We start from the raw sequence: 14,258 nt of genomic DNA, 5'->3' as shown, positions 1-14,258 counted from the left end.
TAGGGAAATTACAGAAACAAGAGAGGGGAAAAAAAAAAAAAAAGAAAGGAAAACGAAATATGTGTAAAAATGTCTTTGAATCTGTTTAGTTATGTGGTGAATCAACTCTAGAATACCTGCGAACTTGAACCTGTTCTTAATCGTGTCGAAAAAATAAAAACCTCAAGCATCCAGCTTGTCGACAGGAGTGTCGAAGACGCAATCAGCGCTGCTCGAAGCAAGCTTACCATCCTCCTTCTCGAACCAGTTGTCCCGGACAAAGAAAACCACAATGATGAAGGCCACAGCCGCAACGCCAATACCGAGCCAGAGCGCTCCGCGGTACCCGCGTATAATGTCCTGTCCAGTGCTGTTCACACGGCCCTCGACAGTAGCGGCAATACCCAGACCGATGGAGATGGAGTACTGCACGACCGTGGAAATGAATGAGCCTGCGACACCCTGCTCCTCGGGCAAGACCACGTTTGAGATGAGAATCCCCGACGAGGCGAAGGAGAGATCCGGTCCGCCAACGACGAGCAGACACGCAGGGAAGACGAAGGCCCAGTAGACGGATGAGTAGCTCATGAAGCTCATGATCAGGTTACCAATGAAGAAGGAGAACATTGAGACCCCGAAGATGTACTGCGCGGGGGGACCTTGGCGATGAAGATACCGACGGAGGCAGTTGCGAACAGACCGCCAATGACCAGAGGGACCATCTGCGCGACAGCCGTGAGTGGCTGCGCCTTGTGAACAGTGAGAATGAAGATGGTTGTGTAGTAGAGGAAGATGCCGAACGACATCCAGCCGAACGACATGGCCGCCACGACGGGGGAAAAGCCCTTGCGAGTCCATAGTGTGTTGGGGAGGACGGGGGCCGGGACGTGAGACTGCGAGAAGGCAAATACAACGATCAAGATAATGCCGACGACGAGAAGGGCGTAGGGAGGCTTGGTTCTAGGCGAAGGACAAGAGGATGAGACCCGAGACGCCGAGAACAGATCCGATGTAGTCAAATTGCCTGATGCTGAGTCCGGAAATTGGCGAACCCACGCTGTCAGGGACTATGAAATAGGTCACGACACCGAGGACGAGGCAGCCAATGGCCCAGAACCAGAATCCCCATCGCCAGGTGACTTTCTCGGCAAAGGCAGCGCCGATGAGTCCACCGAAAATATAACCCGAAGGTGCGCAGAAACCGAGGAAAGCAAATACAATATTCTTTTTGACCGAAAATGGTGGGAATGCACGTGCTAGGAGGGCGAATGAGTTGGGAACCAGTGCACCGTTACCGATGCCAGTCATCCCGCGAGCAATATCGAAGAGAATCACATCGTTGGCAAAGCCGCTGACCAGAGACCAAAGTGCCATCCACATCCATCCAAAAAGGAAGACATACTTGTGGCCAAAGTGGTCACCCAGGCGTCCAGTCACCAGAACAAATTCGCCACCACAGAGAGAGTATGCGGCCAGGAACCAGGACATCTGGCCACTGCTTGTGGCGTTCAGCGAGCGACCAATCTCTTGCACTGAGAAAGCTGCAGTTCCGAGACCGCCAACGGAGAAGAGTTGCGATAGACCGATGACAAAGATGAAGAGGGCCTCCTGGAAGGTCGATGAGAAGGCGGATAGAAGTCCTCCAGCGTCTGGTTCGCCAGCACCTCCAGGTCCTGTCAACCGGTCGTCGGCTATGTCGACTTCCTCTTTGCTGTTAAGGATCGTAGAGCCGCCGGTAGAAGACATGCTGAGTTCGTATCGTTTGTCAGCGAGCGCAGCCTGCGTGAAGAAGAAGGAATCTTCTGGGTCAGGCCGAATTGAGGTATCTGGGTAGGATTAGGCGGACGGAGGACGGAGAGAAGTAAGAGTGCTGCGAATGCCTTGGTTTATAACCCATTTTGAATTTTGCATTTTGCATTATGTGACCAGTTATCATCTTTTCTCGGGGATGGGGGATTTGGCAAAGATCCGGGAGGGAAACCCTCGGGATGGCGGTGAAAGTCCGCGGAATCTGGCCAAAAGTCCGATCGCAGCGTTGATGCCGACCCCATCTTTCATCGTATGCTCTGGTTGACTTGGCCAGATCCCATATACCATTGTCCGCGATAATAGAATGATTATTTCTGCTATACGAGACCGACATTCTCTGCAGCCTGTAACGCCGTCCCAAACTTGTCGCCAATAAAAACCCTCCCGGTTCCCAGAGAAGTATACAGTCTGATCTACAAACAGCACGATTCGTAACAGTAGCTGAGCTTTTGGCTTTATTATAGACTAAGACGCCGGAGCCTGGATGGATGACAAGAACAGTTTCCCGGGGCTACCTAGTGACTCTCCCAGCAACATGCCGCTCGCCACGACAACAAGCGACAGGTGTTTGGCTGGTCCACGACGGAGGTATGCCCACATAAAAAGCAACCCTGAGACTCGCGATAGGGCGAAGACAGGAGTAGAGAGAGAGTAAGCAAGCAAGGAATGCAGATACAGGTTGAGGGCAGCTTATCAATGACGAAGGAAATCCTACTGGGAATGAAAACCTGCCACCGCTTGTCCTAGAACCTCATCTTGACTACCGTGGCGATGAAAGAAAAAAAAAAAAAAAAAAAAAAAAAGCCCCCATACCAAGGGAAAATCTGCCGACACCTGGAAATAGTCCCTTGTTCAAAGTCATTTTGGCCGTGCTCACTTGAAGGAAAGAGTTTGGGATTTGGATGAAGTCCCCCGGAACCGGGAATTGTTCGGTGAACAGTCTACACGTGAAGCAGGAGATAATTGTGCCAAAGATGGATCCTATAGTCTGCCCATATGTTGGACTTCTAGTTGTGCACCCAACCGGTTGCCCTATTTTTTGATCAAATGTAAGGTCGCTAGACCGGTTGGCACCTCCATTTGCGATTACCGCTGACAATATGTTGATAATGATGCTATTTGGACGAGGAGTTAGGGCAGCTAAAATTAATTGAGCCGCTGTACATACCAGGTAGTTTTCATTAAAATGCCGTACCATTAGACCTCAAATTCCAGTCATTGCCACCGGAAGTGCCAGCAAAATCGACAGAAATGTGTAGTACCACGATATTCTACTGTGCTAATACTAAGATTGTGGCTAAGATATACACTAAAATCGAGACTGTGAAGCCTGCAAGTAGGAAATACTTACCGTAGGAACGTATATGCCATCTGTCGGTGTTTCAGGATGCGGTAGAGTATTCAGTTTCATTAGCTCCATCACTATTGTGATCTTCTGAGGGTGCACTCTCACTGGTGTTTTTTAAAATCGGTGAATATGAATATGGTCGGGCATCTAGTTTCAGTAGCCAGAAGGGTGTGCTTCCCCGCACACAGGAAAGGAGATGGCTGCATTCTTCCCAAATCAGTTTGGAGTAATATCAGATCATCTTGGCAAGCGTGTCTGCCATCAGACATGGAAGACTGATCCATATCAGCCAGTCGCGATTGCCAGTCTCCCAACCGCCCACGTCGCCTGGGGCCCATCCTTTTGCCTTGGAATAGGGTGATGAGATGCCCCAGCCGACAATTGCTCCTGTTAGCATGTGAAGCACAATATCTGGGTCCATGGCCATTCCAGATCTTAAGAAGTCAGGCGAGTAGTGAATATGTCCAAAACCAATTTGTGGCCGCTTGACGGTCAAACACAGGCAAATCTTTGGTAGTTGGTAAGAAGTACATGAACCTACACCTTTCATCATCCTAAACGGGAAAAAAAAAAGGGAAAAAAAAAAAAAAGGAAAAAAAGAAAAAAAGAAAAAAAGAAAAAAAGAAAAAAAGAAAAAAAGAAAAAAAGAAAAAAAGAAAAAAAGAAAAAATGAAGAAATGAAGAAATGAAGAAATGAAGAAATGAAGAAATGAAGAAATGAAGAAATGTACTGAATGAAAACTTACAAAAAGTGCGGGCCACATTGCAGAAATCAAGATAATGCCAAGATCCTTCGGAAGCGAGTCCGGTCCTGTTGCGGGCTCATGCTCTTCCCCATCTCCATCCGTGTCATGTAATAAGCCTGTCCTATCGCTCAATCTGGGGTTCACCGGAATTGCATATGACAACAATGCATCTTCCCTGGTATGTAGTGCATTGATCATATTTGCCGATGCTGTCGCTCCCGGTCACGGCCACATCGTCGGAAGAATAAGACAAGTAAATAATTGGAGCTCTGCGCGGAGTATATGAAATCCAAATAGCCAGTCTCCTTGTATGAAAATTATTGCTAACCTTTCAAATTTCATGAGGCCTATTTCTATTTCCATGGGACTTTGGGACTATTATATATTTGCATTAGTTGGGTTGCCTTTTGCTAGAAGCTGAGTGATTACATTGAAATTTATTATTTCTAGAAGTAGCGGTTTGAAAGTGCAATGGTTTTGAATTTATTCCTGCGTGATTACTACAACCCTCGATTCCGATTCCACACACCTTTGACAGCCTGCAATAAAATGATAATCACTATTTTCTACTAATTCGAGAAGATGCGATTTCGCCGCGTAGCCTGGCACGAATAGGCCCAGGGGCTGAGAATTGGGATAACCCAGGAAATTCAAATGCTAGGAGCAGACAGAGACACAAATACAAGGAGAGGCATTCATAAATAATCCGTCAAGGCCGTTGTTTCTTACCTTGGAAGTTCTAGAAACTCGATTTCGGGGAATAATTGATCACCAGTGGGGCTTAGGCCCGGGCCGGAAGTTTCAAAGATCTAGCTGATATATGCACAGCCGAAGAAACCTAGCGGCGCCACGTCTTCCTTAAAACATCGTTAGGTGTAGTAGGCTTCAAATCTTGCCATTTCGACCGCCATGGGCAGCCGCATAATCCGCGTGCATCATGGGGATTATACAGTAGCGGTAATCTGTGCTTTGGGTTTGGAGATGAATGCAGTTCGCAAACTTCTGGACTGTGAGCATACAAACCTGCCTATCAAATTCACGTGATTCGAATATATATGTTCTTGGGGAACTCAGTCATCATAACGTGGTTATTACATGCCTGCCAGGTAGCCAGGGGAAAAGTTCAGCCGCGATCGCTTCGACAAATTTAGTGCGCACCTTTCCCAACATCAAGTATCGTCTACTGGTCGGCATTGGAGGAGGAGCCCCAAGTGCGAGGCATGACATTCGCTTGGGAGATGTAGTGGTTAGCATGTCCACCGATCAGCATGGGGGAGTCGTGCAGTACGACCATGGGAAGGATACTGAGAGCGGCTTCATCCGCAAGGGATTCACTTCTCCGCCACCTTCAGTCCTCAGAAGCGCGGTGTATAAAATGAAATACGATCAAAGCTATATCAAATCAAACAAAGACAGACTTTCTCAGGCACTTGAACTCTCAATTTCGCCAAGGCCTGCAGAGCCGGATATCTTGTTTGAAGTGAACTACGCTCATGCGCTGGGTCAGCACTCATGCAAACAATGCGATTTGACAAAGATTGTACACCGTCCCCGGCGTCCAAATGATGAACCACAGATTCTACATGGCTTGATCGCTTCCAGAAACCGGGTCATCAAAAGCGCTGCAAAAAGGGATGCAATCAGCGAGGATCTTGGAGGTGATGTTCTCTGCTTTGAGATGGAGGCGGCTGGTTTCATCCAGGAATTTCCTTCAGTCGTCATTCGTGGAATTTCGGACTATGCAGATTCCCACAAGAACGATGTCTGGCAGCATTATGCCGCGGGTACTGCCGCGGCCTGCGCCAGGGAACTTCTTACATACTTAGAGCCAGAGCACAAATCTCCAGTAACATTACCTATGTTTGGTGAATCATTACGGTAGCAGAGACTCTGACCTAATTGATATACAGAATACAGCGTGCAGACGGCTACATTTGATTCAAGAGACTTATTAGAGCAATTTCTGGCAGATATTTGCGAGACTGACCCACTAAACGAGATGACTCGCATCCGGCAAAGTAAAGGCACCTTATTGGCACAATGTTACACTTGGATTATCCAAAGTCCCGAACTGCAAAGGTGGCAGACTGAAAGTGATACAAGGTTGCTGTGGATGAAAGGTGGCCCTGGTAAAGGGAAGACAATGGCCATGATAGGGTTAGTGGAGTGTCTTTCGGATCAAACAACACCCCAGGATTCCACTTACCTTTCTTACTTCTTCTGCTGCAATGGAGTTTCACAACTCAGCAAGGCACTCTCAGTTCTTCGGGGACTGATTTGGAAGGTATTATGGGCAAACCGCAGTCTCTGTATGTATATACCCGATGAATACAGATGCAAAAAAGATCATGGGAAAGATATATTGGATGGCCCAAACGCATTTGCAATCCTTACGACTATGCTTTGTCGAGTGCTCGAAGACGAAACTATGGGTACTGTGTTTCTATTGGTCGATGCACTGGATGAGTGCGACAACGGCATGTATTCCCTCTTGGACTGGATTGTGAACGAGGCGTCGAGACCTTCAACAAAGGGCAAATGGCTTCTTTCCAGCCGCCACAGTCCTGCCTTTGAGGACTACTTTCTTTCCAGTCACTGTATGGCCTGCCGTAGCTTAGATTATGGCGAGGGATGCATGTCAGACGCTGTGAATTACTCCATTAAATACAGAGTCAAACAGCTTGCTGAAAGAAAAAATATATCTCTTGTTCTCCAAAATGAGGTCGAGACAGAACTCAAAGCAAAAGCCGAGTCGACATTCCTCTGGGTTGCATTGGTCTGCCAACGTCTTCAATGGATTTCGCGCAGAAGACTGAAGAAGGAGTTGAAAGAAACACCACCCGGTTTAGAACTCCTATACGACCGCATGCTGCAGCAGTTCGAGAACTATGATGACGAAGAGGACAGGGGCATGTGTTTGAGAATAATTTCGACGGTCATCGTAGCCTGTTGCCCTCTAAATTTCAAGGAGCTTGCTATAGCCGCAGAACTTCCAGCAAATATCATAGAAGATATTCATCAACTCGTCGAGCTCTGTGGCTCTTTCTTTACCGTCCGTCACGCAAGTGTCTTCTTAACTCATCAATCCGTGAAAGAATACTTTTGTATAGGTGTCGAACAGAGGATATTTACTCATGGAGTCGCACTTGAGCACAGTGCGGTTCTTGAGCGGCTACTAAACGCTATGAATTCTAGACTGAGTCGAAATATGTACAACATACAGTATCCTGGTTGTTCGATTGACGAAAGCATAACCCCCTAGCCTGACCCTCTAGTACCGCTTCAGTACGCACTTACATGCTGGGTGGACCATTTGGCCCTTTTCTTCCAGCTTCGTGACGCAACACAGCTATGATGTCGAACAAATAGAGACCTTTATTAAGAAACATTTTCTTCACTGGCTCGAAGCCTTGAGCCTGACAAGACAGATGAGACATGCACTCAGTATAATTGGCAGGTTACAGCTTGTTTTTAAGGTAGAAGCCGTTATCAGCACGGAAAATATGACACGACTAACAAGATTATTAGTGCCACTTTATCTTTAAGACTGATATACTATCTGTGGTTCAGGATGCCTATCAGTTCAATCTCTATAGTAAAACATGCGTCTAATGCACGCCTCTACAGGTTTATTACTCGGCCCTTGTATTTAGCCCACAGACAAGCATAATCCGACATGACTTTTATGGGGATATGCCCACTTGGCTTAGAAACCTCAATGTGCTGGACGAACAGTGAAGTCCTTGTCTTCAAGTCTTCGAGGGTCATACTGATGCAGTCTGTCGGTACTCTTCTCTCCGGATAATCGGCTGCTGGTTTCTGGGTCTGCTGATCATACTGTTCGCATACGGGATACGACAACGGTGCCACTTTACACACTCTCCAAGGTCACACGGATTCGGTGATAGCACTAACTATTTCACTAGGTGGTGAAGCTGTTGCTTCTTCCGCTTTGGATACAACCGTTAGGGTCTGGGACTCGCAGTCGGGAGGTTGCCAGATGACCATGAGGATTCATTACAATTTTAGCTCTGTGGCATTCGCACCTCATAGCCGAAATTTAATACTTTTGAATTTTCACAGAGAGGTGCAAATATTGGATACATTTGAAAGTTCAATATTGCATAGCTACCAACTGCACTCTGCTCTGTTGAATCCGACAACTCTTGTCACTTAATGGAAAATGGATCGCTTCTGCTTGTGACGACGGAGCTGTAAGACTGTGGGAAGTCGAGACAGGTAGCTTATCTTATGCATAGGCAATCCTGGGAAGCAATCTCCGTCATCGACGAAAAAGCTTAGAGGCTAGAATCCGATGCCACTGTTGCGATGCGCGTTTCGGGCATTGCCATTTGTTGTTCAAGTAGTTAAGAACAAGCTTCGTTAATTGGAGAGCGTGTTCTCAGCGTTCTCCTGTAAGTATATGCTATATCGGAGAGTGGATCCTGCTATCCGGGATAACCCCGCGGAATACTCCGTGACCGAGTTCCGACCACATCGCTTTTCATCATTGTAATTCCAATGTGGAAAAGTATATATACTTATGTATACCTATCTTACCTAAACATGCAGAAGGTACTGAATAAATTAGCCAATTTCTTTATCCTAGACTCAAATAATGACGGTTGTAAATAAGGCGAAGAAACGCAGAGCGGAAGCGGCGTGCCGTGCGGTAAATGTTCCGTAGATACCGCGGATAAAGTGGAGAACTGGTGGCACGTTGAGTGGAGCCTAGATCGCTGCGGGCCTAGGCTGGCCAATCAGTAGCCAACTGCTAGCCTGAATGCGGAGGCTAGACACCATTAAGCTGATGAAAAATTCATAGTTGGCCGATGTGGGGAGAAGTGGGTTTATAGTGGATAAGTTTTGGAATATCAAGATGCATGCCTAGTTGCATACTAAGAACAAGACGTAAGAACGAGAAATTCTTTGCTAACCATCAATTGTTAGACTTCTTTCGCGGTTTGCGGACGTGGGGGTTTGATGTCTATATCTTGTCTTGGTATGGGTTTGCTATTAGGGTCAAGGCTATGGACCATAATCCAGCTTCCCATGGGAACAGTTCTATGATATTTATGTCTCTTCAAAAAGACTGAATATCTACTATGCACCTAGAATTCAACTAAAAAGCAATATTACCTTTGCATTCCATCAGATTATCAGCCTTTCCAGGGCTCGCAATTTCTCTCTGTGAGTAATTCGGGTTTCTCAGCGAGACGACATCGCAATACTGTGCGACTAGGAATGCACGTATTTGTAATCAAGCTAGTAAGTAACTAACTATGCAAAGTCCAGATCATCACAGATAAGCTTTTGACACTACCCCATAGGCAGGCCGTATACAGGAAGGGATTATGTTTGTCGGTTTCTTTGGGATGAATCACTTAAGGACGGGAAATCGGCACGGCCGCAGACCCACTGTGGCCTCATGAATCTCAACAAGTTCCCGCTCCGTCGAGACGAAATGAAATCATTCATGCCCAAGCAGATAACTTAAAATTTACTCTTCCCTCCTGCTAGACCAGTCTAGATCGCGGCATCATACGACAATGGCGACTCTTCTGCAACGTCGAAGACTGAAACAAACCCTTCAGCAACAGCTTGATTCCACCAACGGCGACCTCAAAGCTCTGCCATGCGTCCTTGCATCCGAAACACAAACCTACAATGGCCGAGAATACACGATAGTTCAGTGGGATGGTCCCGATGATCCTCAGAATCCGCGCAACTGGCCATCATCTCGCAAATGGTTTGCAACATTTCTAGTTGCTCTACTGGCTGGCTTGGTCGGTGCCTGTGCACCGATAGATTCTCCGATTTTCCCTCAAGCAGCAAAGCAATTCGGCGTCAGTGAAGTCTCTGAATCGCTCTCCGTCGGTATCTTTTTGATTGGCTTCGGATTTGGTGCTCTCATTGCAGGGCCAGTATCAGAGGTGCTAGGCCGGTCAGTTACATACCTCTCGAACGTCTTCTCTATGTGCATCTGGATCATGGCCGCCGCCCTGGCCCCTAACTTTGGAGCTCAGATGGTTTTCCGTTTCCTGGCAGGCCTCTCAGGCGCTTCTCCCCTTGTGTGTGCTGGTGGTACCATTTCGGACATGTTTACTCCTCTCGAAAAAACGTATACTTTCGCGTTCTTCTCGCTTGGTGGCTTTGCAGGTCCTGCACTAGGTCCAGTAATGTCCGCCTGGGTTCCTGATTCGCCGTACCTTCACACGTGGCGATGGTCTGAGTGGATAGCTCTGCTCTTTTCCGGTGTGGTGTTTTTCTTGCTGCTAGCCTTTCAACCAGAGACTTTCGAGCCTGTTCTCCTGGAATGGAAAGCAGAAAGCTTGCGCAAATTGACCGGTAATGACTCGTACCGCGCGCTCCACGAAGTTGAAGGTGTGTCCATTGGCCAACGGCTACAAGTTGCCTTAGGAAGACCATTCGTTCTCGCGTGGCATGAACCAATCATCCAGGTGGCAACACTGTATCTGACTGTCAATTACATCATTCTCTTTACCTTCTTTGACGGCTACACCACCATCTTCCAGGATACATATGATTTATCAACTGGTATGACTTACACCTTATTTGTCGGTATCGCAGTGGGCTTCATCACCGCCGGGATATACATGCCGTTGGTCTATAGCAAAACATGTAAAGCAGCTCGAGCTGCAGAGGCAGAAGGACGCAAGTCCTTTGATCCAGAAGTCCGGTTGTGGTTCGGAATGCTCGGCGCCCCGGCTGTGCCAATCTCCTTGTTCTGGATGGCGTGGACGGCGTATCCGTCCATCTCCATCTGGTCTCCTCTGATTGCCTCTGTGCTGTTCGGGCATGGTTTCATCACGATTTTCATAACGGTTTATATGTATCTGATCGACAGTTACCAAGCTTACGCAGCATCCGGCCTTACTTTCATTACTTTGGTGCGGTACGTTGCCTCCGGTGGTATGGTTGTGGTGGGAATTCCATTCTACAACAACATGGGCACGCACTGGACTATTACTATCCTCGCATGCATTAGTTTATTGTTGACGCCGATGCCCTACGTGTTTTACAAATTCGGGCATCGAATCCGGATGAGGAGTCCATATGCCTCAAACAAGAAGATCTTGGCTTAACTTTTGGAAATGGATAGAACGAGCAAACATGCCTGATTGCGGTGCATGTTCAATGGCTTGGTGTTCGCGGTTTGTCAATTTCCCAGGTGCTACGTATGGCGTACCATAGCATGTGATAGAATATTATATATTAAATTATTCAAAGATGATGTACGTAATACATTTCAACTGATCCCCCTCCACATGTACGTTATTTTCCAAAAGTTGTATGATTTGGTCAAACACCGACTGGCAGATGCGACAGTTTCAAGGCCCTCTCGCTGTGCATTACTCCTATCAAGGCCAAGTACAGGTATTTCGAAGAAAAGTTTGCGAACTGCTAGGCATGATATTTGACATAAATTCTAACTAATGAGTTGGCTTTACTTGTATGTGACCCAGTTTTGCTAAGGGGTGAAGCCAGAAACTAGGATGCATATTTCCAGAACCTTGTGATTTACGATGGCAATTTCACCCTTGTTACGCGTTAACACAATTAAAGAGATAACAACGGATTCGGAACGCTGTATTAGCTAGTATTGGGAATACTATATAATCTGCATATCTAACTAAAGAGAATAATCAGGGGGTTATTTGAGGCCATATTTATGATCGGAATAGGGGTTAACTTGTCGGAAACTTCGGTTTGATTACTGTCGAGTATAGCTAGGATAGCTATTAATGGGCAAAGTTAATAGGCTTCTAATATATAAAAGTTGTAAAGAAATAAATAAAGTTTTAAAACAAGATAGAATATCTTAATTAATAGAAGATTATATACTTAAGTTATCTTAGTTAATTTAAGATAATAAAAGAAAACTAAATATAGAATAAATAAACATTCTTATATAACTTTTTTTTATTATAGCTATTATAAATACTTTCTTATATCTAATTCTAATAAGTCTAATTATATCTATTATAACTATATATTAATAACTAGCTTTAATAATTATAATAGCTTTAATCTTAATATATTTTAGTTTTCTGTATAATATTTCTAGATAATTTTTTATTTTTATATATTAATATTTTTTATCTATTAACTATAATATTCTAATTCTCTAATAATTCTTTTCTTTGAAAATGTCAGAGAATCAGAACATTACAGCCAATAGATAAGGGAAACTAATGCAGGATGGAACAAAGGATTATCTGTAACTGTTAGGGTTAGGGTATTATAGAAATTAGAGCAAAGGCTATGATGGCTATAATGGAGGAAAGTTATAAAAGAATATATATTTACTCTATTTAATTTTCTTCTATTATTTTAAATTAACTATAATAACTTAAGTATATAATTTTCTATTAATTAGAATATTTAAGAATCTTATTTTTATTTCTTTTATCTAATTAAATCTTTTAATCTTAAAAGCTTATTAACTTTGCCTGTTAATAGTTATTTTAATTATACTTGATAGTAATTAAACTAAAGTTTTTAACAATTCAAGATTCTTAGTTGAAAAAGAAGTCTTAAAGATAAATAATAATAATATTTTAGACCCTAGTTCTAATAATTTTAAATTCTAATTTATAAACTACTAATACTAGCAGTAGAGATACTATAACTATTAATAATAAAGATATAATAGTACTACTAAAATGCATTAATAATCTAGAAAAAGCTATAGTTAATAATAAAGAAAAAGCAAATCATACATCTTAAAAAGTTAAGATTAGAATAATAACTCTATTTAAAAGAGAATATAGAATCTTTAAAGTATATTTTATCTAAATATGACTCTATTTTATATATAATAGTAAATAAATTATAAATAAATCTAATAAAATATTAGCAGTATTAAGCTTTCTTAATAAAGAAACTATAAAGTGGACAATCGCCATTTGTGGCGGCGACGCTGATTCGCGCATCCACAATGCGTTGCCCCGATTAGGTTTAGTGGCCTGTGTGTGGCCTAAAGAAACTCCTATTCTGGTTTAGCGTGGCTAGATTGGGGATTACATAGATTTAAGGGTAGACCTTAAGGTATATAAATCGTGAGTGTGTTGCTTAATAATTATTCTTTATCTATCTTTGTAAATATTTTTTTTTTGTTTTTACTTACTTACTTACTTGTATGTGTATCTGGGCTGGTCTTATTATTAACTTAGCTAAAAAATGGTATTACTATTAGGCCTCTATGTGTAGTATTATATTAAATATCTATCTTAATGTCCTTTGATCTCTCTTAAAGATGCTGCTTACTAATAGACTGTGCTTCTTATATAGTCAGTAAAGTAATGATATAATGATAGTATAGTAATAGTAAAGTACCATTATAGTATAAGATAATAGCAGATGAGGCTGTAAGTTGATTTTAGACTAATGCAACAAATGAATATAGCTTATAGACTATAGAAGAGTTTATTATGTCTTAGAAGGATAATTAAGAATAAAATAAGTAATATCTTATAATAGGGCTTTAATTTAATAATAAATATTACTAATAGTATATTAAGTTATATTATTTAATACTACAGCTAGAAGAGATATATACTATAATATAGTTATTAGAAAATACCTTAGAAGGGTTAATTATAGTGTTGTGGAAAGAGACTAACATTAATAAAAAATTAACTATATATCTAGGCTTTACTTAGATTAATATAAAATATATCACCTAATAACTTATAAGCATTAGTTATAGCTAAAGTCCTATATTTCTCTATCTAATATAAAGACTAAATCTGGCTATTAAAGAAGTCTAATATAATATTACTATATTAAAAGTAATCTTATTTATATATATTATAGGATTATAATTATAAAGATTGCTAATTAGAAAATTTATACATTAAAAAGATAAAGATAGATCTAATATAGTAATAATTCTATATTGGATATTTTTCAGAAAAGGGAGAAAGGAGAGAGGAAGATAGATATAAATAGATTAAACTAAATAAAAGAGTTATTATAGCTATAAAGATAAGAATCCTATTTTTTATATTATAACTCTGCTCTTTTAGATATAGATTCTATATTATATAATTATAAAAGTAGCTACTTGTTCTACTTGGCTTATTCTTTATTTTCTCTTTATTTTGTATATTTTATATCCTAGATTTCTTTTATTTTTTATTTATCTTAACTATGATCTTTTTTAATGAGATTTTTTTTTATTAATTATACTTAAAACTATCTACTAAATTATTACTATCCTTTAAGCTTTCTTTTATTATACTAAAATCTCTTTTATCACTTTATCTGCTGTTTTAAAAGCTTAATTCTTAAATACTTTTATCTTTAATTTCTAATTAAATGTCTTAGGCGTGGCAGTTATGGTATAAATT

At 42.3% G+C, this 14,258-nt stretch overlaps 4 protein-coding genes across 4 annotated transcripts, besides 5 other annotated features; 2 read left to right on the top strand and 2 right to left on the bottom strand.

The window, feature by feature from the left end:
- Positions 1-162: 162 nt before the first annotated feature.
- On the bottom strand, positions 163-1,725 carry UA08_08807 (hypothetical protein; the record flags this gene model as incomplete). The annotated part of the gene is made up of 2 exons (XM_020263947.1): positions 163-872; positions 966-1,725. 2 exons carry the CDS (start codon positions 1,723-1,725, stop codon positions 163-165), a joined length of 1,470 nt encoding a protein of 489 aa, XP_020116023.1.
- A 1,643-nt stretch (positions 1,726-3,368) lies between these two features.
- Positions 3,369-4,080, bottom strand: UA08_08806 (hypothetical protein; the record flags this gene model as incomplete). The annotated part of the gene is made up of 2 exons (XM_020263936.1): positions 3,369-3,644; positions 3,883-4,080. The coding sequence occupies 2 exons, from the start codon at positions 4,078-4,080 to the stop codon at positions 3,369-3,371; spliced, it is 474 nt and encodes a 157-aa protein (XP_020116026.1).
- An 861-nt stretch (positions 4,081-4,941) lies between these two features.
- Positions 4,942-5,197: a repeat region (Identified by RepeatMasker using a combination of RepBase library and repeat library created with RepeatScout).
- A 206-nt stretch (positions 5,198-5,403) lies between these two features.
- Positions 5,404-5,697: a repeat region (Identified by RepeatMasker using a combination of RepBase library and repeat library created with RepeatScout).
- Positions 5,698-5,881: 184 nt separating this feature from the next.
- Positions 5,882-7,061, top strand: UA08_08805 (hypothetical protein; the record flags this gene model as incomplete). The annotated part of the gene is made up of 3 exons (XM_020263925.1): positions 5,882-6,039; positions 6,217-6,934; positions 6,993-7,061. The coding sequence occupies 3 exons, from the start codon at positions 5,882-5,884 to the stop codon at positions 7,059-7,061; spliced, it is 945 nt and encodes a 314-aa protein (XP_020116025.1).
- A 2,370-nt stretch (positions 7,062-9,431) lies between these two features.
- Positions 9,432-10,988, top strand: UA08_08804 (hypothetical protein; the record flags this gene model as incomplete). Its single annotated transcript, XM_020263914.1, has 1 exon — positions 9,432-10,988. The coding sequence occupies one exon, from the start codon at positions 9,432-9,434 to the stop codon at positions 10,986-10,988; it is 1,557 nt and encodes a 518-aa protein (XP_020116028.1).
- A 484-nt stretch (positions 10,989-11,472) lies between these two features.
- Positions 11,473-11,597: a repeat region (Identified by RepeatMasker using a combination of RepBase library and repeat library created with RepeatScout).
- Positions 11,593-12,128: a repeat region (Identified by RepeatMasker using a combination of RepBase library and repeat library created with RepeatScout).
- Positions 12,054-12,801: a repeat region (Identified by RepeatMasker using a combination of RepBase library and repeat library created with RepeatScout).
- Positions 12,802-14,258: the final 1,457 nt, after the last annotated feature.

This window comes from Talaromyces atroroseus, assembly GCF_001907595.1.
Source record: "Talaromyces atroroseus strain IBT 11181 chromosome Unknown scaffold_16, whole genome shotgun sequence".
Lineage (NCBI taxonomy): Eukaryota > Fungi > Ascomycota > Eurotiomycetes > Eurotiales > Trichocomaceae > Talaromyces > Talaromyces atroroseus.
This window is presented reverse-complemented; position numbering and strand designations above follow the sequence as displayed.